This window comes from Salvelinus fontinalis, chromosome 33, assembly GCF_029448725.1.
Source record: "Salvelinus fontinalis isolate EN_2023a chromosome 33, ASM2944872v1, whole genome shotgun sequence".
Classification (NCBI taxonomy): Eukaryota; Metazoa; Chordata; class Actinopteri; order Salmoniformes; family Salmonidae; genus Salvelinus; species Salvelinus fontinalis.
Genome location: NC_074697.1, coordinates 19775741 through 19797337, shown reverse-complemented (window position 1 = coordinate 19797337; position 21597 = coordinate 19775741). Strand labels below are relative to the sequence as shown.

The 21597-nt window shown below is 43.8% G+C and overlaps 3 protein-coding genes and 1 pseudogene across 5 annotated transcripts in view; 2 read left to right on the top strand and 2 right to left on the bottom strand.

Annotated features, from left to right (window-relative positions):
- Positions 1–4391, top strand: part of LOC129831791 (calcium-binding protein 39) — a 15595-nt gene extending 11204 nt beyond the window's left edge. For all 3 annotated transcript variants that reach the window (XM_055895246.1, XM_055895247.1, XM_055895244.1), the window contains exons 5-9: positions 627–795; positions 935–994; positions 1426–1491; positions 1866–2009; positions 2119–4391. In XM_055895246.1, the coding sequence (XP_055751221.1) occupies positions 627–795; positions 935–994; positions 1426–1491; positions 1866–2009; positions 2119–2307 (628 nt within the window). In that variant the 3' untranslated portion in view covers positions 2308–4391. The remainder of the gene's footprint in view (positions 1–626; positions 796–934; positions 995–1425; positions 1492–1865; positions 2010–2118) is intronic.
- Positions 4392–4703: 312 nt separating this feature from the next.
- Positions 4704–11285, top strand: LOC129831793 (integral membrane protein 2C-like). Its single transcript, XM_055895248.1, has 6 exons — positions 4704–4966; positions 6787–6933; positions 8395–8583; positions 8704–8814; positions 9808–9955; positions 10077–11285. Exons 1-6 carry the CDS (start codon positions 4871–4873, stop codon positions 10166–10168), a joined length of 783 nt encoding a protein of 260 aa, XP_055751223.1. The 5' UTR covers positions 4704–4870; the 3' UTR covers positions 10169–11285.
- A 1516-nt stretch (positions 11286–12801) lies between these two features.
- Positions 12802–14511, bottom strand: LOC129831792 (lysophosphatidic acid receptor 4-like; annotated as a pseudogene).
- A 98-nt stretch (positions 14512–14609) lies between these two features.
- LOC129831790 (lysophosphatidic acid receptor 6-like) lies at positions 14610–20892 on the bottom strand. The gene is made up of 2 exons (XM_055895243.1): positions 20546–20892; positions 14610–15842 (listed from the first exon to the last, which is right to left on the bottom strand). Exon 2 carries the CDS (start codon positions 15836–15838, stop codon positions 14735–14737), a length of 1104 nt encoding a protein of 367 aa, XP_055751218.1. The 5' UTR covers positions 15839–15842; positions 20546–20892; the 3' UTR covers positions 14610–14734.
- Between the last annotated feature and the right edge of the window lie 705 nt (positions 20893–21597).

Here is a 21597-nt window from a genome sequence, read left to right as displayed (position 1 = left end):
CGGTAGTGAGTGTTGCGCTTCAGCACTCGGCGGTCTTGTTCTGTGAGCTTGTGTGGCCTATCACTTCACAACTGAGCTGTTGCTACTCCTAGACATTTCCACTTCACAATAACAGCACTTACAGTTGACCAGGGCAGCTCCTAGCAGGGCAGAAATTTGACGAACTGACTTGTTCGGAAGGTGGCATCCTATGTCTGTGTCATGTTGAAAGTCACTGAGCTCTTCAGTACGGGCCACTCTACTGCCAGTGTTTGTCTATGAAGATTGCATGGCTGTGTGCTCAATATTTATACACCTGTCAGCAACAGGGGTGGCTGAATCCACTCATTTGAAGGGGTTTCCACATACTAGTGTAGCTCACCAACAAGATTTTTGTTGTTGGGGGGGGTTGGCCAATAGGGGGCAATAGCATCGTATGTCAATGTTTTATGGGTACATAATTACGTTAGGACTAAAGGGGTTTCCACATACTAGTGTAGCTCACCAACAAGATTTTTGTTGTTGGGGGGGGTTGGCCAATAGGGGGCAATAGCATCGTATGTCAATGTTTTATGGGTACATAATTACGTTAGGACTAAAGTTGACATTGCCCAACCCTACTTCCTATTCAAATGTCCACCTGGTAGGTACGAGTCTCCAGAGATCGCTTTGAACTGTGGCATCATGCTGAGGGAGTGTATCAGGCACGAGCCACTGGCCAAGATCACCCTGGGGGCCGAGCAGTTCTACGACTTCTTCAGATACGTGGAGATGTCCACGTTCGACATCGCTTCAGACGCATTCGCCACTTTTAAAGTGAGTTTTCCAAAATGACTGCCGTTTTTCTCAGAACTGTAATATTTCAGACCCCCTAGGACCGTGGGTTTCTTGGGACTTAGAGGGCCTGCATCTTTGAGCTCATTGGTTAAAATACCTGTATGTTTTCCTCTTCCAGGACTTGCTAACGAGACACAAGATTCTGAGTGCAGAGTTCCTGGAGCAGCATTACGACAGGGTAAGTCCTCCACATCGTGCTGAAATGTTATCCGGCGAGAACACATCTCCATGACGCGTTTCTTTGAATGTTCCTTTTTCTGAATAGCAACCTGTCCTGGTTAACGGAGCTTTTTAAGACTGAGGTCACGCCAGCATAAGCTGAGTTTATTTGCGCTAAACCCCAGCCTGACAACGGAATATTTCAGAGACATCTAAGATCCATGAAAAGTATACCAGGGAATACGGAAATTACCTTGGCAGCACAGTACTCAGTACCTAACATAAAAACCAGGCAGTTGACACTGTGGCTGTTTTGAATACAAGGCAGCTCCCTGTCTATCGGTGTGGGAATATCACTAGTTGGCTTGTCACCGAGTTTGCAAACAAGCAGATGCACTCTGAAATAGCGCTTGACATTCACTACGATTCTTTCTCCTCCCCTCCCTCCAGTTCTTCAGTGAATATGAGAAGTTACTCCACTCTGAGAACTACGTGACTAAAAGGCAATCCCTCAAGGTAAGAACGTTGGTCCTGTTGTAGTAAACAGCTGTCATTTGTATGTATACCTGTTTTTGAGGGCTAAGTATAGATGGTCTCTTACATGGTTTGGTTACTGAAAATATCACCAAGTTGACTGATGTCAGTCTGTGGATGGAGTAGGTTTTTAGATACATTTCATCTGCCTGGTAACGTCCTCTTATTTTTGCCAATGCATAGCAGTATCTTCACTTTGCCTTGTGTAAACCCAACTATAATGACTATCTATTTATATAGTTTTAGCTGAATCTTGTGTTTCAAACCTGGCATTTAAATAAATTAATACTTTATCACCTACCACAGACTAATTGCAATTATTACTTAATGTTTTTTGTCACACTGAAACAATCTAGTTGCTGGGAGAGCTTCTTCTCGATCGACACAATTTCACCATCATGACGAAATACATCAGCAAGCCAGAGAACCTCAAGCTAATGATGAACCTTCTTCGGGACAAAAGCCGCAATATCCAGTTTGAGGCCTTCCACGTCTTCAAGGTAAAAAAAAAAAAAAAAAAAGAGACTAGCACAAGGCTATAGCAGGTGGTGCAATTTGATGAGTTTAGTTAGATTGTAAGAATAATTTGTCATCTTCCTTCCCCTGTAGGTGTTTGTGGCCAACCCCAACAAGACACAGCCCATCTTGGACATTCTTCTGAAGAACCAGACCAAACTCATCGAGTTCCTCTCCAAGTTCCAGAACGACAGGACGGAGGACGAACAGTTCAACGATGAAAAGACGTACCTGGTCAAACAGATCAGAGATCTGAAGAGGCCGTCCCCCCAGGAGGCCTGAGGGAGGGGCTTAAGGGGTCCAGACAACATCTGGATAATGGACTCATCAGCAGCCGCTGCTGTTCTGGTTTTTCCACCATTTTGAGGAAACAAAAAATAACGCGCCCACATCAAGTCATCAGGAAGTCTCCCGCTCATTCTGCTGTTCAACGCAACGGACATAAGATTTTGTTTCACAATTTTTATTTCCAGTATCTTCTTTTAAAAAGATGAACATAATAGATGCTGCTTGTTTCTTCCACATTAAGACATGTGGAAGGGTAACATCAACAACACAACAAAGGTCATTCAAACATAGTAACAACGAAATCTACATTTGAGTGCTATGCAGACTTCTGACACACACGTAGTGCTATAATATCAGCATAAACCTTGAGATGAAGAGGTACTAGCAAAGTGAACATTGGGGTGTTAGTTGCATGCCTTGTTCGAATGTGACAGATCCATGGCTGTACTTGGGGCTAAACGCTGGCCCTGTCTACTTAGTGTCACAGTCTGCAAAAAGCACATACCAGCTACAACTCTTATCTATGCTTTCATCGTATACAGCAGCAACAGTGATACATTTTAAAATGGGCTCTCCAATGGCCTCATACCGAACCATGCAGCTATTGGTGTGTTGTGAAACAGCACAAAGCAAATGATATGGGTAAAATGCTAGATATTATTTCGGTACAGGCCTGACTTCTGGGACAGGGTGAACATGTACATATTACTTTTATTTTTGCTTTGTAGATTTTGTTGAAACATTGACACATGAATATATATATATTTTACCTTAAATCAAGTTTTTCGGTAATTCTAATCAAATTCATTTTTAAGAGAGAATCTGTCATTTTTTTGCATTTAATTTTACTGCTGAATTTAAATGGTGGCTTGTTTTTCTTTGTACATAATGTCCAGCCAGGGTCAGCTCTTACATTGTTAACCTAGAGGACATTACTAATAATTAGTACAGCTGGGGAATGTATTGGTATTAGCCCAGATCTCTTAATCCTCTTTTCTTTCCGTCTGTGTTTTAGTAACTCAGACGACTAAAATGTGCTGGGGTGCCAGAACAGTGGGATGGAGGGGAGGGAATGGGATGGGGCAAGGTGCTAACTAAAACATCAAGCATGTGAGTTTGTGCTGAGCAGCCAGCCAATGGTCGCCTTCCCTTGCTCAGACGTTGCATGGATCCACCAATGGTTGTGTGCTACGTCATCCACTGAGAGATTGCTATAACATATGTGGTTAGCTGATACATAAAACATATCCTATACAAGCGTTGTAAGATCTGGCAAGTGTCAGCAATGCCTGTTTAGAGGAACACGCCCTTCATCACCCAACTGGATTCTGATTCGGGGGGGGGGGGGGTTTCATAGAATCGCAACATTCTTCCCCCCACTCATCCACTCTGGTTTATTATGATATTCACTGCTTTCTGGTGGTGTAGGGGTGTTGCACCATATCTAGTGAGCTTCAGGAGTTGACAATTACTTGGCACATTCAAATGTTTCCCCTTTACCACCCAGTTTGAGCCATTTTCATTGGGGTTGAAATTCCAGTACAATTCCAGAGCATTAAGTATGTTCTTTGGAGATTGTTTAAATGCTTACTTTACACTGACTGAGCTAATCTGCCATTTGAAACACCATATTTATTTGAGGGATGGAGTTGATTGGATGATATGAATATATTGCATATATACCACTCAACAGACATGTTTACTTGCAGTGAAGGATATGGTCAGAGAGTGATGTTGAGCCAAGTGCTTTTGACTGAACGCTCAAGATATCCCAATAGATGAGATCAACCATTTCATTGTGCAAACCAACAGAGACCAGTATTCCTCAATGCATATTTAAATTGCATGTTCCTCTACTGGCTGCATGGTACTCTCTACAAGCAATGTTGTACTGGAATTTTCTTTCAAAAATAACAAAAGAACATTTGAGATAGCGAGATTATTTGGCTATGTCTGACCTTTAACCTTTGACTCCAGTCCCAGCACATTGAGTGTGTGGGTGCTTTCAGTAGTGTCAAAAAGGCTTTGGCCTTACAATCTAAACATAAATAAATGAAAAACATTTGGAATAAATTGAACCTTTGCGCAGTGTTATTTGTTTCGCATCGTCCTTTCCTGTATCTGTCTGCTGAATGTCTGGAAGAGTAAAATCAATTTTAAAAATCCAGCATTCAAGCACTCTCAATTTATGGTATATACCCTATCCTGGATGTTGACGACGTGTGCATTATTTAGCTATGGATACTTGGCTATTGTAGCCTTTTCTTTTTATAAACAGAATGTGCTAATGATACCGCATAATTATCAGTACTCCCTTTCTCTATTTTTCACGGACGGTACTCTTCACACACTACTTACTCATCATAACGTAGACGTAACTCATTCCAGTGCCTGTGCCTTTAAGTGGGCTTAAAAGTCAAGCTTCCGGTAGATTGATACCACCAGCTATATTGTATCAGTAACAACAGAAGAGGTTCGCATACGAAAGGCGATCTAGCTACTGTAGCAAGAAAGAAAGAAACGAAACCCACCCGATCAGTCTTTGACAGGGACAGCCATGGTCAAGATCACTTTCCAGTCCGTCGCGGGACAGAAAGCCGAGAAGGAGCAGAATGATGGCGACAAGACCGACATTCTGATAAACCATCCAATGGTAAATTAGTGATGCATTTCTATGTTGTGGTTGGCAACAAATATTGCTTTGTGTGCTGTGTCCTTCGATAAAACATAGCTAGCTAGCGCTACCTCCAGTAATTATGAAGTTGCGCGCGGTGGGATGTCAAGCGTCTGCAGGGCATTTTACTTGAAATTTACCGGCACAAACATCGACGCAACAGGAGCATTTTAACGTTGTTATTTGACAGCAGAGCAGCCATTGTCATTTGTCAGGAAATAAAACGATGCTGTGCGGCTAACGAGCTCTTTGTGGAAATATAGCCACTTAGCCAAATAGTCTCCGGATAAAGGGGAACTGCTAACATTACTATTGAACATAGTTAAGTGGATGTTTTTAGACAGATTAGTTTTATTGACATCAATTATTTAGGCCAACGTTAGGCTATGAGAATTTAACTCTAATGTTGTCAATATTGGAGTTAAATTCTTAGCTGTAAGAACCTAAACCAAGAAGGATTTAATTATTTAAGTATAGGCCTATAATGTTGCCTGTGGGTTATGAATAATTATTATATCTCTTGGGAAATGTGAATGGATTACAATAAAAACATGTTTACCAAACACAGGCAGCAGACAAAATGGCAGATGGAGGTTACTGCTGGCCATGCAAGTTCATATTTAGTAAGTAGCATCACTGTGCCAGCAGTAGGCTACAGTTCTGAACTTCTGATGCAGTCGTTCAAGGAAAGCAGGATTCTGAGAAGCCAAGTTGTTTCAAAAAAATAAAAATAATATGCTTTGCTTTCAGTCAGTCCCCTGCATTTGTAATGAACTACAATGAAAGCCTGAGACAAGTATTTGATCAAAGGTTTGAAAGATGCATCTTCACCAATTAGGCTGTATGTGTGCCTGTTTTTATCTCAAGGTTAAGTTGTCAGAGACCTATTGGCAGTACCTTCTATAATATAGTGTTTGTTGGAAATGTAGACAGACTACAGTCACATTTTCAGTCCATCTAAGGCCCCCCTATCTCAATCAGCAGGGAAGAAGAACACTGGTAAAAATCTGTCTGTGGGGAAAACACACAGACAGCGAGAATGATGCCTAGTCTATCCCTTCGTCCTTATGCATCTTATCTCCTAGTTTATCCTTCACCACAGGTTGTCGTAACACTAAGATTTTGGCTTTGATAGTCTGTGAGCTGTTTTCATACACAGACAATAGCAGCGTCAGGAGAATTTCAAATACCAGCTAAGAATAGCTTGCTTTGTTGTCTCCTATGCACAGAGCTCATCCTCCAGGATAAATGTACCTATCCACCCACATAGTTGCACACATACGCTAGATAGGATTTCCGCTCACATCAGTCACATGTTATGTTAATTATCATAAATGGTTATGTGAGCGGTGTAGGCTACAATCGTGTGCCTATTGCCAACCCGTGCCACCCTGCCAACAAACAGGTTGAGCGTGTGACAGAGGCAGATGGGTTGAGAGACTGGGAGGGGTGTTACTCTCTGTCTTAGAAGTGCCATGTTACTAGCCACTCTGTTATCCATCTCTGCCACCCATGTTGCTGTGTCCCTGCTAAAACATGCAGATTTATTCTATCTAAGACCTGGAACATAATGCACTCTTAACCCCACATGACTTAGTCTGCCCTGTTCTGATGTGCCTGCATAGAATATCTGTGAAACACTAGCTTTTCACCAAGTACCAAAGCCATACCAGTAAGCTTTGTCTGAGCTTCTTCTGTAGTGTGAGGCAGCCTGATGTAGAAGTGCACTGCCTGGACAGGACACTAGCCTGTGTTTGTGTTCATGTATGTGGCCCTGTGTCTCTCCATGTCCCTGTCAGGAGGATGAGGAGGAGCTGGTTCTGCCTCTGCGCTCAGGGAGGTCTCCTCTGAATGGCCTATGCTGCCTGACCTTTGGCCTGGTGGTCTTCATGTCTGGTCTGGTGTTGGCCTCCATCTATGTCTACCGCTACTACTTCATACCCCAGGTACCTAGAACCTACATCCAGTAGTATGAGGCAATACTCTATCACTCTGTCCTCTATGGTCCTACATTATATATACTAAAGTATGTGGACACCCCTTCAAGATTGTGGATTGGGTTATTTCAGCCACCCCTGTTGCTGACAGGTGTATCAAATCGAGCACACAGCAATGCAATCTCCATAGACCAACATTGGCAGTAGAATGGACTTTGAACGTGGCATCGTCAGAGGATGCCACCTTTCCAACAAGTCAGTTCATCAAATTTCTGCCCTGCTAGAACTGCCACGGTCAACTCTAGTGCTGTTATTGTGAACTGGAAACGTCTAGGAGCAACAACGGCTCAGCCACAAAGTGGTAGGCCACACAAGCTCATAGAACGGACTGCTAAAGCGCATAGCATGCAAAAATTGTCCATCCTCGGTTGCAACACTCACTACCGAGTTCCAAACTGCCTCTGGAAGCAACATCAGCATAATAACTGTTCGTCGGGAGCTTCATGAAATGGGTTTCCATGGCAGAGCAGCCGCACACAAGACTAAGATCACCATGCACAATGCTATGCTTTGGGTTGCGTATAGCTCGCTGCCATTGCACTCTGGAGCAGTGAAAACGTGTTCTCTGGAGTGATGAATCACGCTTCATCATCTGACAGTCCGACGGACAAATCTGGGTTTGGCAGATGCCAGGAGAATGCTACCTTCCCGACTGCATTGTGCCAACTGTAAAGTTTGATGGAGGAGGAATAATGGTATGGAGCTGTTTTTCATGGTTCGGGCTATGCCCCTTAGTTCCAGTGAAGGGAGATCTTAACGCTACAGCATACAGTACGATGACATTCCAGAGGATTCTGTGCTTCCAACTTTGTGGCAACAGTTTGGGGAAGGCCTTTTCCTGTTTCAGCATGACAATGCCCCTGTGCACAAAGCGAGGTCCATACAGAAATGTTTTGTCGAGATCGGTGTGAAAGAACTTGATTGGCCTGCACAGAGCCCTGACCTCAATGCCATCGAACACTTTTGGGACGAATTGGAACACCGACTGTGAGCCAGGCCTAATCGCCAAACATCAGTGCCCAACCTCACTAATGCTCTTGTGGCTGAATGGAAGCAAGTTCCTGCAGCAATGTTCCAACATCTATTGTAAAGCCTTCCCAGAAGTGGAGGCTGTTATAACAGCAAAGGGTCCCCAACTCCATATGAATGATTTTGGAATGAGTTGTTGGTCGAGCAGGTGTCCACATACTTCACATGTAGGGGCTCTTCTGATGTTGAATTTGTAAATGTGCATCCTGGTTTAACTGTCTCTGGTGGTATAACGTATATTTTGAGGTCAGTTGTATATCAGACATTGGTCCTTCTTTCCCAGTCTGAGATCATGACACGTTCAATAATAGCAGTGACTGTGATAATGAGGATGATAGTTAGTGATAGTCTTGCTAACGGTTTCCCTGTGCCATGACCTAGATCCCAGAGGAGAGTCTATTCCACTGTAGGGTTCGTTATGAGGACTCTGTGTACGCCCCTCTGAGAGGCAGACAGGAGCTGGAGGAGAACGTGGGCATCTACCTGGAAGACAACTATGAGCAGATCAGTGTGCCAGTGCCCCACTTTGGAGGAAGCGACCCTGCTGACATCATCCACGACTTTCACAGGGTGAGGAGGACTAGGCACATGCACACATCCACGCACGTACCCACACACCTGCTGTAGAGTCAATGGGCCAGGTTTTTGACATGCATAGTTTTATTTAGTTTCGTTTCTGTCTGTCACCAGGGACTGACTGCCTACCATGACATCGCTCTGGACAAATGCTATGTCATCGAGCTCAACACCACCATCGTTATGCCCCCACGGAACCTCTGGGAACTGCTGGTCAATGTTAAGGTAACATAAAGCCTGTCTCTCTCACTTTCTGTTTGAGATGCCGTCTCCCATTTCCCACAGCCTATTATTCCCTCTCTGTCTCGGCGTCTGTCTCGGCGTCTGTCTCGGCGTCTGTCTCGGCGTCTGTCTCGGCGTCTGTCTCGGCGTCTGTCTCGGCGTCTGTCTCGGCGTCTGTCTCGGCGTCTGTCTCGGCGTCTGTCTCGGCGTCTGTCTCGGCGTCTGTCTCGGCGTCTGTCTCGGCGTCTGTCTCGGCGTCTGTCTCGGCGTCTGTCTCGGCGTCTGTCTCGGCGTCTGTCTCGGCGTCTGTCTCGGCGTCTGTCTCGGCGTCTGTCTCGGCGTCTGTCTCGGCGTCTGTCTCGGCGTCTGTCTCGGCGTCTGTCTCGGCGTCTGTCTCGGCGTCTGTCTCGGCGTCTGTCTCGGCGTCTGTCTCGGCGTCTGTCTCGGCGTCTGTCTCGGCGTCTGTCTCGGCGTCTGTCTCGGCGTCTGTCTCGGCGTCTGTCTCGGCCTCTGTCTCGGCCTCTGTCTCGGCCTCTGTCTCGGCCTCTGTCTCGGCCTCTGTCTCGGCCTCTGTCTCGGCCTCTGTCTCGGCCTCTGTCTCGGCCTCTGTCTCGGCCTCTGTCTCGGCCTCTGTCTCGGCCTCTGTCTCGGCCTCTGTCTCGGCCTCTGTCTCGGCCTCTGTCTCGGCCTCTGTCTCGGCCTCTGTCTCGGCCTCTGTCTCGGCCTCTGTCTCGGCCTCTGTCTCGGCCTCTGTCTGCGTCTCTCTCAATTCAAAGGGCTTTATTGGCATGGGAAACATGTTTACATTGCCAACGCAAGTGAAATGGATAAAAAACTAAAGTGAAATAAACAATTAACAGTAAACATTACTCACAAGTTTCAAAGGAATAGAGGCATTTGAAATGTCATATTATGGCTATGTACAGTGTTAAAATGATGTGCAAATAGAGAGACTATCTGAACTCTAACCCTGTCTACCCCCCTCTCTGTGTTTAGAAGGGGACGTACCTGCCCCAGACCTACATTATCCAGGAGGAGATGTTTGTGACGGGGAAGGTTCACAACATGCGCCAGCTGGGTCCCTTCATCTACCGCCTGTGTAACGGCAAGGACACATACCGCCTGAAACGCCGCGCCCGCAGACGTGAGTCGGGGGGGGGGGGGGGGGGTTCAGAGCTTTGTATAAGGTTGTGCGGGTCATTCAGGGTCTGAATGGTCTACCTATTCTCTTGTCTAATAAAAGTCTTTCACTGTCTGACCTGTAGGCATCAACAAACGGGAAGTGGCGAACTGCCATCGCATCCGCCACTTTGAGAACACGTTTGTGGTTGAGACAGTCATCTGTGATGGAGTGTAAACTGTTACCTTAGGGTGTTGTGCCAGACGGTCACGCTAAGGCACAGCCACCTCTCCTGCCACTGTAGCGCATCCCTGTGTAGATACTTAGAATGACCTTTCAGTTGCACTTTAACTATGCTTTGTTATTTTTTTCCATATGTTTACCTGTCTCTTTATAAACACACTGTTTATTTTAGGAATTGTCAGTAGTGAGGTTTTCCTTGTGTTTCCTGGCTGCAATAATACATGTTTTTCTCTGTAATTTACCTTGGCTGAAATAGTTTCATGTAGCAGAACCACTAAGCCAATTATAATGGGGAGATTTTTCCACTTGGTTGTCAGGGAAGACAAGTTTCCATGTGTTGTCATGGCGACTACTTCATTTCCCTGCTCTTGAAATTACTGCGCGTGTGAAATCCTGCTACTGTCAGCAACCACCTGACTTAATGTTGTGCCGCATCGCTCTCAGCTTTATCTCTTGCTCTTTGTCGCACTGTTTGTCTGTCACTACACCCCCCCCCAGCTAACCTCATTCTTCTCTTTTGTATTTCTTCTTTAGCTCAGTCACCCTATCAAACTAAAGGAAAACATGAATGTGAGTTTAAGAACCAGTGTCCTTACAAAGTGAAGTAGACAAATTGGACATTATTAGTCTTTGTGTGCGTTTGCACCTGTATGTAAGGCCTCTAAAGTATAGAATCATGTACATGACACTTAATGTATGTAGTTATGTAATATTATTTCCAGCCAAGCTGCCCTTCTCCCTGTGAAAGCGTCGTAGAATGTTTCTCCCTCCTTATTGATGCCCCTCTCATCACCTCGTATTGTTTATATTTCAGGGGAGGTTGAGCTTCTCCCCCTTCATTTGCACTCTTTATCAATGCTTTTGTGAGTCATTCCAGTAGAATTCTGTCATGATTTTTCACCCTGCATGTGTGTTTCTCTAAGGAAAAACCGCACTGTTAGAATCTTTTCTAAGAGCACGTTTAAAGCCTTGGTCCAGAGTCAGAGACTGGACTAAAGTAATGATTGCTGTAAGGGAGTTTATTATATCATATGCTAATATATACCTTAGACAGGTCTGTATATTTTGTCTGCTGGTGAAGTCTTATCTGTGAATAAAGTAGTTAAAAATACCCAGGGGCTTCCATCCTTTGTTCTTTCTAAATAACTGTTACCGCAAGGCACTACAGAGGGTACTGCGTACGGCCCAGTACGTCACTGTTACCGCAAGGCACTACAGAGGGTACTGCGTACGGCCCAGTACGTCACTGTTACCGCAAGACACTACAGAGGGTACTGCGTACGGCCCAGTACGTCACTGTTACCGCAAGACACTACAGAGGGTACTGCGTACGGCCCAGTACGTCACTGTTACCGCAAGGCACTACAGAGGGTACTGCGTACGGCCCAGTACGTCACTGTTACCAAGTTTCCTACCATCCAGGACCTCTATACCAGGCGGTGTCAGAGGAAGGCCCTAAAAATGTTCACTCCAGCCACGCTAGTCATAGACTGTTCTCTGGCAAGCGGTACCAGAGCGCCAAGTCTAGATCCAAGAGGCTTCTAAACAGCTTCTACCCACAAGTCATAAGACTCCTGAACATCTAATCAAATGGCTACCCAGACTATTTTCATTGCCCCCCTCCCTTTTAACCCTGCTGCTACTCTGTTACAATCTATGCATATTGTCACTTTAATAACTCTACCTACATGTACATATTACCTCCATTACTTTGACTAACCGGTGCCCCCGCACATTGACTGTGTACCAGTACCCCGTGTATATAGCCTCGCTATTGCCTCGCCTTGTTATTTTACTGCTGCTGTTTAATTATTTGTTACTTTTATTTTATTTTTTTAACTGCATTGTTGGTTAAGGGCTTGTAAGTAAGCATTTCACTGTAAGGTCTACTACACCTGTTGCATTTGGTGTATGTGACGCAACATTTGATTTGTGTTGTGGGCCTTCATGGGACATTTCGCTGTCCCGATTCTTTTTGGCTCTGCGTGTGCCACCAGCCTTGTTTCAGTGTCTAGACTCTAGAGGTAACGGATCATATTCTTAAGGGTTAGTGGGTGAATCTAGGTTGCTTAAAGTGGAGAGTTGTGGTATGCTCTGAGGTGTCTTTTAGTAAGGGAAAGTGTAAACAATCTCATGCACTGACCTAGTTTAGGCATAGTGGAAAAGCAGCTTTTGTTTTTCACACAGTTAAGTGTCGCATAGGGGTGACGCCACCTGTCGGAAGAAAATGACTCAATGGATGAATTTATTTGAATGGCACCTTTACACTGGCTTTCCTATACTAGACTCCATAGTGACTTTTTATGTCCTGTCTGTCTGCCATATAGCCTGTGCACAGATGTCCCTCCATATGGCAGGGCTCTGAGCCACAGAGCTGTTGGATGGCTGCTGCTGCCTGCCTGGCTCCTCAGCCAGAAACTTCATGAATTAACAACAAAGTCACATGACTATCTGATGGTTGAACCAATCAACAAAGGGAACTGTTGGGCACCCGGCTCCGCATGTGAATGAAAGCCTTAGTAATTATTAGTACTTTTGGGGAAATGAGTGTGGTCGATGTACAAAACCTACATACAATAAATGTCAATGACTTCAGTCTTATTAATCATGAAGATAAGGAGGTAAAATGTTTATTCTATAAAACAATTGTATTGGCACATCTTAAAAGTACAGATGAGCTCAATTAAACTTACAGAAGAGATGAACTGTTACCAAAAAAAACTAAACTATAACATGTCATTTGACAAAATATCATTCTATCTTTAACTATAAATTGTGGCATATTTAGAGTCACATTTTGATGCTGTTACCTCAAACTATCTCCACTGGTAGTGGATTCTCACTCACTGTGTTCTCACCCTTCATCTACTTTCATGTGATCTGGCCTGGGAAACCTCCATGTCAGAACCCTCTTCTTCCAGAAAGCATCTAAAGAGAAGAAGTACAACAGTGGATCTAGACAACAGTTGATGCTGGCCAGACAGAACATGGGCATGATAGCCTGCCTGATACTGAGCATCAGCACGATGGAGCAGGGCAGGAAGAAGACAAACATCAGAAGGTTGATGGTGAAAATCAGCATGATGTTTGTTTATCTTGTTGTTGACCCTGGCGGCATCACTGAGGTGCACGCGTAGCGTCCAGGACACCATGGTGGTGGCGACCACGTTGACCCCCCAGCATGGGGAACACCAGCCCGGACTGCACATAACCAACGATCGGATTCTCCACAGAACATACATTAGTAAACTCAAAGCAGACGTTAGTGGCATTACAGCTCTTTATCTGACTGATCTGGTAGAGGCTCTCTGGAATGACTGCCACTGCCACTATCAGGACCAGATGAAGACACAGGCCTTCCAGGCGTTGGTGGTGGTGCGGAGGTTGCGGGACCTCAGAGGGTAGACCGCGGCCTGTCCAGGCCAATGACGGTGACGAAGACGGCGCTAGAGCAGATGTTGTTGCGGAACAGCATGGTGGTGGCTGTGCAGGCCTGGATGCCCAGGGCCCGTGGCGTAGAAGTAGACCCGGGTGTGCAGGGATAGGACCAGCAGCAGGTCGGACAGAGCCAGTTGGCTCATGAAGACAGCGCTGGAGGATTTGAGGCCATGGCGGCGGAGCAGAACCCACAGTGACACGGCATTGGGCGGCAGGCCTAGCACCACCACGCTTCCGTACACAATGGCAGGGGCTGTGAACATCACATAATAACTCCCCTCAAGAGGACAGCGCTCCTAAACTATCATTCTTGTTGTTCATGGTGTCTGGCGTGTATTTTGAAAAGAGACAGAAATCACTCCAAACCACTCACTCAATATTCTGGTTGCCACTTCCTATCAGAGCAGTCTGCATAGAGGTTGAGCAGTTCTTAACTTTCAGAATGAAAGTGTTGAAACAGGAAGTGAGGATGATTCTGTTTCCTCAGGAAGGACTTCTTATCCTCTCTGCTGATAAGGTTGAAGACTCTTGACAACATGAATCATGTCTGAGTAACAAACTATCAACATGAAGAATCTCTGATCTCTCTGACCTATACAGACAGTCTGATCATTTTTTTACGAAAAGTGAGTTATTCATAGTAAAAAGTTATAAACGGACGTGTTGATCAAGAGCAACTGTCTAAAACATTTAAATACCGTTTTATATTTGAAATGGTCTGGATGTACACATCTTTACTGGCTAGATTGAGAGTGGGTGGATTACATCTGAACAGTCCATATCTGAACAGTGTATAATTATGTAGAAGCTTCTATTCAGTATGATTAAATGACAAGACTCAGGGTTGTAAATCCCAGGCCTTTTGTTGATCAGATCAGTTAGTGTTAGATATGCCCTCTGAGATATACTGTGGAACCTCTTTGAATCTCAGCCTCCTAAAGGTAAGACTAGGACCAAAGGCCACGTGTGATGAGTGAGAATACAATGGAAGGCTGGATGATTGATTTAAAAACATTTATTCCAAGTGTTGGCCATTCATTCAATATTCGAGCAACTTGTTTCCTCTGTCTGCTGTGGGGATCTGCGTTTTCCATTTCCCAGATAGAGGTGATAGCCATCCATCTACAGGGGAAGCGTCTCCACCCTGCTCTCCACTCTGCAGGCGCCAAGAGGGGATAAGCCACATCTATCTAGCAAGTCCAATTGATCTCCATTGACCTGGGTGTCTGAGCCTGTCTCTCCAGGTTCCTTGACCTTGATGTTGTCCATTGGATGCTGGTTGATTTCCCTGAGCCTCACCACTGTGTTTCCTCTAGTGGACATCCTCCTCCTCTCCTGGCTGGCAGTCAGCAGGTTCTCCTTCAGGATGAAGTAGTAGCAGACCCCGTCCGTCAGACAGTTGACGCTGCCCAGACACATGCTGATGTGGACGAAGTCTCTGAGGGGGTTGATGATATTCGGGTCCTCCGTGCGGTTCTTGGCCAGGAAGTAGACGACTGCGGCCACGTGGTAGGGGATGAAGCACAGGAGGAAGGCCACCAGATTGCTCAGGACGATTTTCACAGACTTGTTGTTCCGCAGCTTATCGTCCAGCGGGTTCAGTCGCCGCATGTCACTCAGGATCTGCATCACGCGCACCGAGAAGAACACCATGGCAACTGTGCTGATTGTGAACACTGTCTCTATGGCGATGATGATCCATTTCTTCTTCCAGGTTTCGCTGGAGAAGTTCTGGAAACACTTGTTCTCGTTGCCTTTGTCCATTCTGGTGTCGTTGTTGTTTTTGTTGTGGAGCTCATAGACGGGTGTGGTGAAAGCAAATACCATCACCCACACGGCCAGGCATACCAGGGCAGCCTTCCGTGGCGAGTGCAGACGCTTGCCATTGATTGGAAACCGCAAATAAACATAGCGGTCGCCCGAGATGCACACGCTCAGTATGATGCTCCCATAGATGTTGACGAACACCAGGCTCTCCAGGAAGGTGCAGAAGCCCATGCTCAGACCCCAGGTGTGTTCATAGGCGTACATCTTGAAGGGCAGAGAGAAGATGAGAAGGCTGTCGTTGATGATCAGACTGCTGAGGTATACCGTGGACTCAGTCCATCGACGCATCCTGAAGAGGAGGAGCCACAGAGCGGCCAGGTTGAGGGGAAGACCCACCATGAACGTGGGGACATAGACAATCCACTGTATATAGCACACTTTGCTTTCACACAGTACCATTTTACTGCAAACAGAGAGGGAAATACATACACATGAATGTAATTTCACTTATGACTCAATGATTTTTATCCAATAACAAAGGCATCAATCAGGATGGTCACTGTGCAAGAGTAAAGATATTTATAGGGATAGCTCGGGATTTTGGCAGTCTACTGGAACTGCATGCTAGCTGTTAATTAGCAACTTACTTCAAACTGAACGCAGAGACATAAAATGGTATCCATGAGTTCATCTGACTCTGGGGAAGTAGATAAAGAGCCTAATTGCCAAAATCCTGAACTATCCCTTTAAGCCTCGCTGAAATTTGACTGTAGGCTACATGTTATGTTAACTTGAGGGGATATCCTGTAGTAAAGCTCAAGTGCATTGGAGAATAATAAACCAACTATTCAGTTGGATCACTACTGCCATCTCATAGACTTGGCATAGTGTTACTACCTAGTAGGCGACTGTAACTGATTTCATCTTAGTGTACCAGGTAGGAGCTTTTTAGAGGTCCATTACTAAGTGGCAGTACTCAATTCCTCTGTAACCCTATAAAAGGGGAAAGGAATTGGCATTCTTGGAAAGGCATCTTATCTGAGATTCTGGGATGATCTCAAACGCACACTCCATGTATCCTCTGTCCTCTCTCTTCAAAACCCATTGGAGGAGAAGGTCAGAGGGATGAGACATCTGGTTTTCTCATCCAATGAATTTTGAAAAGGATAGAGGATGTTAGGAGTTTGGAATTGAGATCTTCCCTCGTTTGGGCCAAGACAAAGATGGACTATTATATTGTCAAGATGTCCTCAAAGATGAAAGGCTGGCATGAGGCAGCAAGATCAGGTGGGACCATTCTATCCAATGAGAGGCGGAGATACATGTGTGAACAACAGGCAAAACTCAGATATAAAGTAATTTCTTTCAAAGTTGATAAAATGCCATGTCAGTCCACCTATATCAGTGCATTTGTAACAAACTAACCATTACGAAACGTATTTTCGATCAAATAAGCCTCACATAGCAAATTAGCAATTAAATGTTTTGTTGACCAAATTTTACACTCTCTCATGGACCTCCATTCCTTACTTTGTGGTCTTATTTTTGTTGACAGATTTTGGGATGAGTAAACCGTCTCGCTTCGACTCTTCCTCTCTGGCCACGTGCTGTGTGTGTGTGTTTGATTGTCATGTTTAAGGGGTTGATGGAAACTAATGTGAAGGTAAAGACGGCCTATTTATAAAACGGCAACACCAGCCACTGTTCTTTGTCCTTTGTGTTATCGGAACAGAGTTGTGTTTAACATGTTAGAAAAACTACTTTCCATAGCCTGATACATTAGCTTGTAATTTAGTGGGTTAGGCCAATAGTTTACCCTTTTGCAGTATGACTTATCAAAGACATTTATCACGTGTTCAACTGGTATTGGTACTTTATTCGATTTGCGGTGAAATCAGTGTGGCATTCATCTTAAACTGTGTGCAGTGAACCACTTTTATATAGACTATCAGTAAGACTTGGCCTATCTCTCTATTTGCCTCTAGCAACTCATTGTAATCAAGCTATTTGTGGTTTTGTACATTAAATATTTCCCAATCAATGATCAGCACTGTACCATTGCTCATCAAAATTGTTATATGTCAAATAAAAGCAATTTTGTATACTTCTATCATTCATTTGGTAGGCCTGTTGGGAACCATGTCTTAGCTTGAAGCTCCTCATTGCTCCAACACCAAGGGGTGTTGTACAGCTACTGTCTATAACTATCATCCCACAAATGCAGGGCACAGACATCAGTTCAACGTCTAGTTTTGATTTACATTTGGTTGAGTTGTCAACTAACGTGAATTCAACTTGAAATCAACAAAACATTTCATCATGTCATTCGAATTTGGTTCAAAGTTGAGTGAATAAAAAAAAAAAATCTCTTACGTTGATTACTTTTTTTTCATATCTAATCAGTTTTCCATGTTGATTTAATGTTATCACATAGAATTTTCGTGTTGAATTGATGTGGAAATAACATTGATTCAACCCGTTTTTGCCCAGTGGGATGTCACATTAGGTTATAGCCTACCACTGTCCTATCTATGCATATAAATATGTCACTGTATGTTTAGTACCATTTTACAACTACAGTTGAAGTCGGAAGATTACATACACTTAGGTTGGAGTCATTAAAACTCGTTTTTCAACCACTCCACAAATGTCTTGTTAACAAACTATAGTTTTGGCAAGTCGGTTAGGACATCTACTTTGCGCCTGACACAAGTCATTTTTCCAACAATTGTTTACAGACAGATTATTTTACTTATAATTCACTGTATCACAATTCCAGTGGGTCAGAAGTTTACATACACTAAGTTGACTGTGCCTTTAAACAGCTTGGAAAATTCCAGAAATTATGTCATGGCTTTAGAAACTTCTGATAGGCTAATTGACATAATTTGAGTCAATTGGAGGTGTACCTGTGGATGTATTTCAAGACCTACTTTCAAACTCAGTGCCTCTTTGCTTGACATCATGGGAAAATCTAAAGAAATCAGCCAAGAAAAACAATTGTAGACCTCCACAAGTCTGGTTCATCCTTGGGAGCATTTTCCAAACGCGTGAAGGTACCACGTTCATCTATACAAACAATAGTATGCAAGTATAAACACCATGGGACTACACAGTCGTCATACCGCTCAGGAAGGAGACACATTCTGTCTCCTAGAGATGAATGTACTTTGGTGCGAAAAGTGCAAATCAATCACTGAACAACAGCAAAGGACCTTGTGATGATGCTGGAGGAAACAGGTACAAAAGTATCTACATCCACAGTAAAACGAGTCCAATATCGACATAACCTGAATGGCCGCTCAGCAAGGAAGAAGCCACGGCTCCAAAACTGCCATAAAAAAGCCAGACTACGGTTTGCAACTGCACATGGGGACAAAGATTGTACTTTTTGGAGAAGTGTCCTCCGTGAAGCACAGGGGTGGCAGCATCATGTTGTGGGGGTGCTTTGCTGCAGGAAGTCGCAAATGCACTTCACAAAATAGATGCACTTCACAAAATAGATGGCATCATGAGGGCGGAAAATTATCTGGATTTATTGAAGCAACATCTCAAGACATCAGTCAGGAAGTTAAAGCTTGGTCGCAAATGGGTCTTCCAAATGGACAATGACCCCAAGCATACTTCCAAAGTTGTGGCAAAATTGTTTAAGGACAACAAAGTCAAGATATTGCAGTGGCCATCACAAAGCCTTGGCCTCAATCCTAGAGAAAATTTGTGGGAAGAACTGAAAAAGCGTGTGCGAGCAAAGAGGTCTACAAACCTTACTCAGGTACACCAGCTCTGTCAGGAGGAATGGGCCAAAATTCACCCAAGTTATTGTGGAAAGCTTGCGGAAGGCTACCCCAAACGTTTGACCGAAGTTAAACAATTTAAAGGCAATACTACCAAATACTAATTGAGTGTATGGTAACTTCTGAGCCACTGGGAATGTGATGAAAGAAATAAAAGCTGAAATAAATCATTCTCTATGCTATTATTCTGACATTTCACATTCTTAAAAATAAAGTGGTGATCCTGTCTGACCTAAAACAGGGAATTTTTACTAGGATTAAATGTCTGGAAGTGTGAAATGTATTTGGCCAAGGTGTATGTAAACTTCCCACTTCAACTGTATGTCCACTGTTGACATGGAAACAAGGAGATAGTTGCCCACCAAGAGGTTAAAGGAAAACTCCACCCAAAACCCATATTTTGGTATTTGTTTTATAAGTCCATTGTTGACATAGTCCCAAAAGGTTGTGTAACTTTCAAAACACAGAAATCAACCCTTATGATGTATTTTGCATCATATGATGTAAAATGTAGCATCATATGGTGCTTCCGAGTGGCACAGCGGTCTAAGACACTGCATCTCAGTGCTAGAGGCGTCACTACAGACCCTGGCTTGATTCCAGGCTGTATCACAACCGGCCGTGATTAGGAGTACCATAGGGCGGCGCACAATTGGCCCAGCGTCATCCGGGTTAGGCTGGGGTAGGCCACCATTGTAAATAAGAATGTGTTCTTAATTGACTTGCCTGGTTAAAAAATAAAAATAAAAAACAATGATGCAAAATGCATCATACAAGGGTGATTTAGAGCTACATACCTTGAAAACTTGAGTGCTGACAAGCAAAATATATTGGGACTATGTCAACAATGGACGAATGAAACAAATACCAAAATATCGTTTTTGGGTGGAATTATCCTTTAATGCGTGATGGACTGCTACGACTGTATATTCAACACCATAAGAAAACGATCAAATACATTATGTTTGGTTGCATCCTATTAAGATTAACATTTACTGTATATTAAATTAATAATGAGTTAAAATCCATTGTTGATATACATACGTTTTTTTACTAATTTGAGTGTCGCAGGTTTAAATTTAACAGGATGTCTGAACCAATGACTGTATAGGTCTGAACAGTGTGATTTTTTTCCCCCTTTGTAGAATGTGCATGATTAAAATGTGTTTCCATTGTTGTAGGGATCATGACATTTGAATTTGTCTAGATGATTTAAGATTATATGGCACAGTATCTCACAACAGCATGGCAGAAACCTCGGGTGATTGTAAAGATAAAATTAGGTTAACTAAGGCAAGCACAGTGAGGAACTGGGTGCAAAACTCCAGTCCAAAAGCATTACAGTAGGCAACTTTTTTTTTTAAACACTCACCGAAATCGCGTTGGGATAATTATCTCCTCTCAACTGGAGCCGAACCTCATGGCTTTGAGTCCTTATTTGGTGAAACAGACTTTAACCTACAGTAAATAGCCTATGTCGTGCCAATATTTATTCCTCTGATTGATAGTGAAACCCGTTGTGCACGCTGTTTTCCAAAAAGCACTACACAAACCACACTGGACCCGCAATCTGCTCTAGGCTAGTACCGCTTTGGTTGACTAGTTTGCATAGTTAAATGAAGCAGTGTATTTCAAATTAAACTAATATAATAAGATATACACACACAGTAGCTAAAAGAAGACAGTCTTCATTTATTGTGTGGATTGCACACATACATGCCCACCACTTCTGCTTAGGCCACACACGTGGTTTATCACGCTCAGTTTTTTTTGTACATAAAACGTTTCACTATCTTTGTAAGATATGTAGGTTAACAGAAGGCATTTCCCCTTTGACATATATACGTTTCCCACGCCCAACAGTGAAATATAATGTCGCACTAGACCACAGGAGCCACAGGAACAGTAAGGGGACATTTTGAGTACTCTGTCAGGAGCCAATTCAAACGAATGTGTGTGTGTAGAAAGAGGAGGAAGGGAAGCGCTACTGAGGTACACTATAGTATATTTTGGTAGATAGAAGGTGCTCTTTGGTAAAAGGTGTAAATTGGTCATCAAAAAGAAAGGAGGACCAAGGCACTCTTCATAAATTAATTAAAATGCCTTTATTAGTATGGCATGTTCAATAGAAACAAAGTTGTTAAAAACCGACGCGTTTCGGCTGCATGGCCTTCGTCAGGGAGTGAGGAAGGCCATGCAGCCGAAACGTGTCGGTTTTTAACAACTTTGTTTCTATTGAACATGCCATACTAATAAAGGCATTTTAATTAATTTATGAAGAGTGCCTTGGTCCTCCTTTCTTTTTAATGTGTGTGTGTGTTTGAAATATCATTACTAGTGGTGAAATCTAGCTTTCTGGAAACTGCCCCCTCGTTCTTGCCTGAAAGTACAAGTAGACATTTGACTGTGAAGTCTGTCTGATAC

Coding starts and splice junctions, on each gene's coding strand:
- LOC129831790 (XM_055895243.1), bottom strand. CDS start 15,838: ATGGTACTGTGTGAAAGCAAAGTGTGCTATATACAGTGGATTGTCTAT.
- LOC129831793 (XM_055895248.1), top strand. CDS start 4,871: ATGGTCAAGATCACTTTCCAGTCCGTCGCGGGACAGAAAGCCGAGAAG. Junction 4,967..6,786: donor TTCTGATAAACCATCCAATG/GTAAATTAGTGA, acceptor TGTCCCTGTCAG/GAGGATGAGGAGGAGCTGGT. Junction 6,934..8,394: donor GCTACTACTTCATACCCCAG/GTACCTAGAACC, acceptor GCCATGACCTAG/ATCCCAGAGGAGAGTCTATT.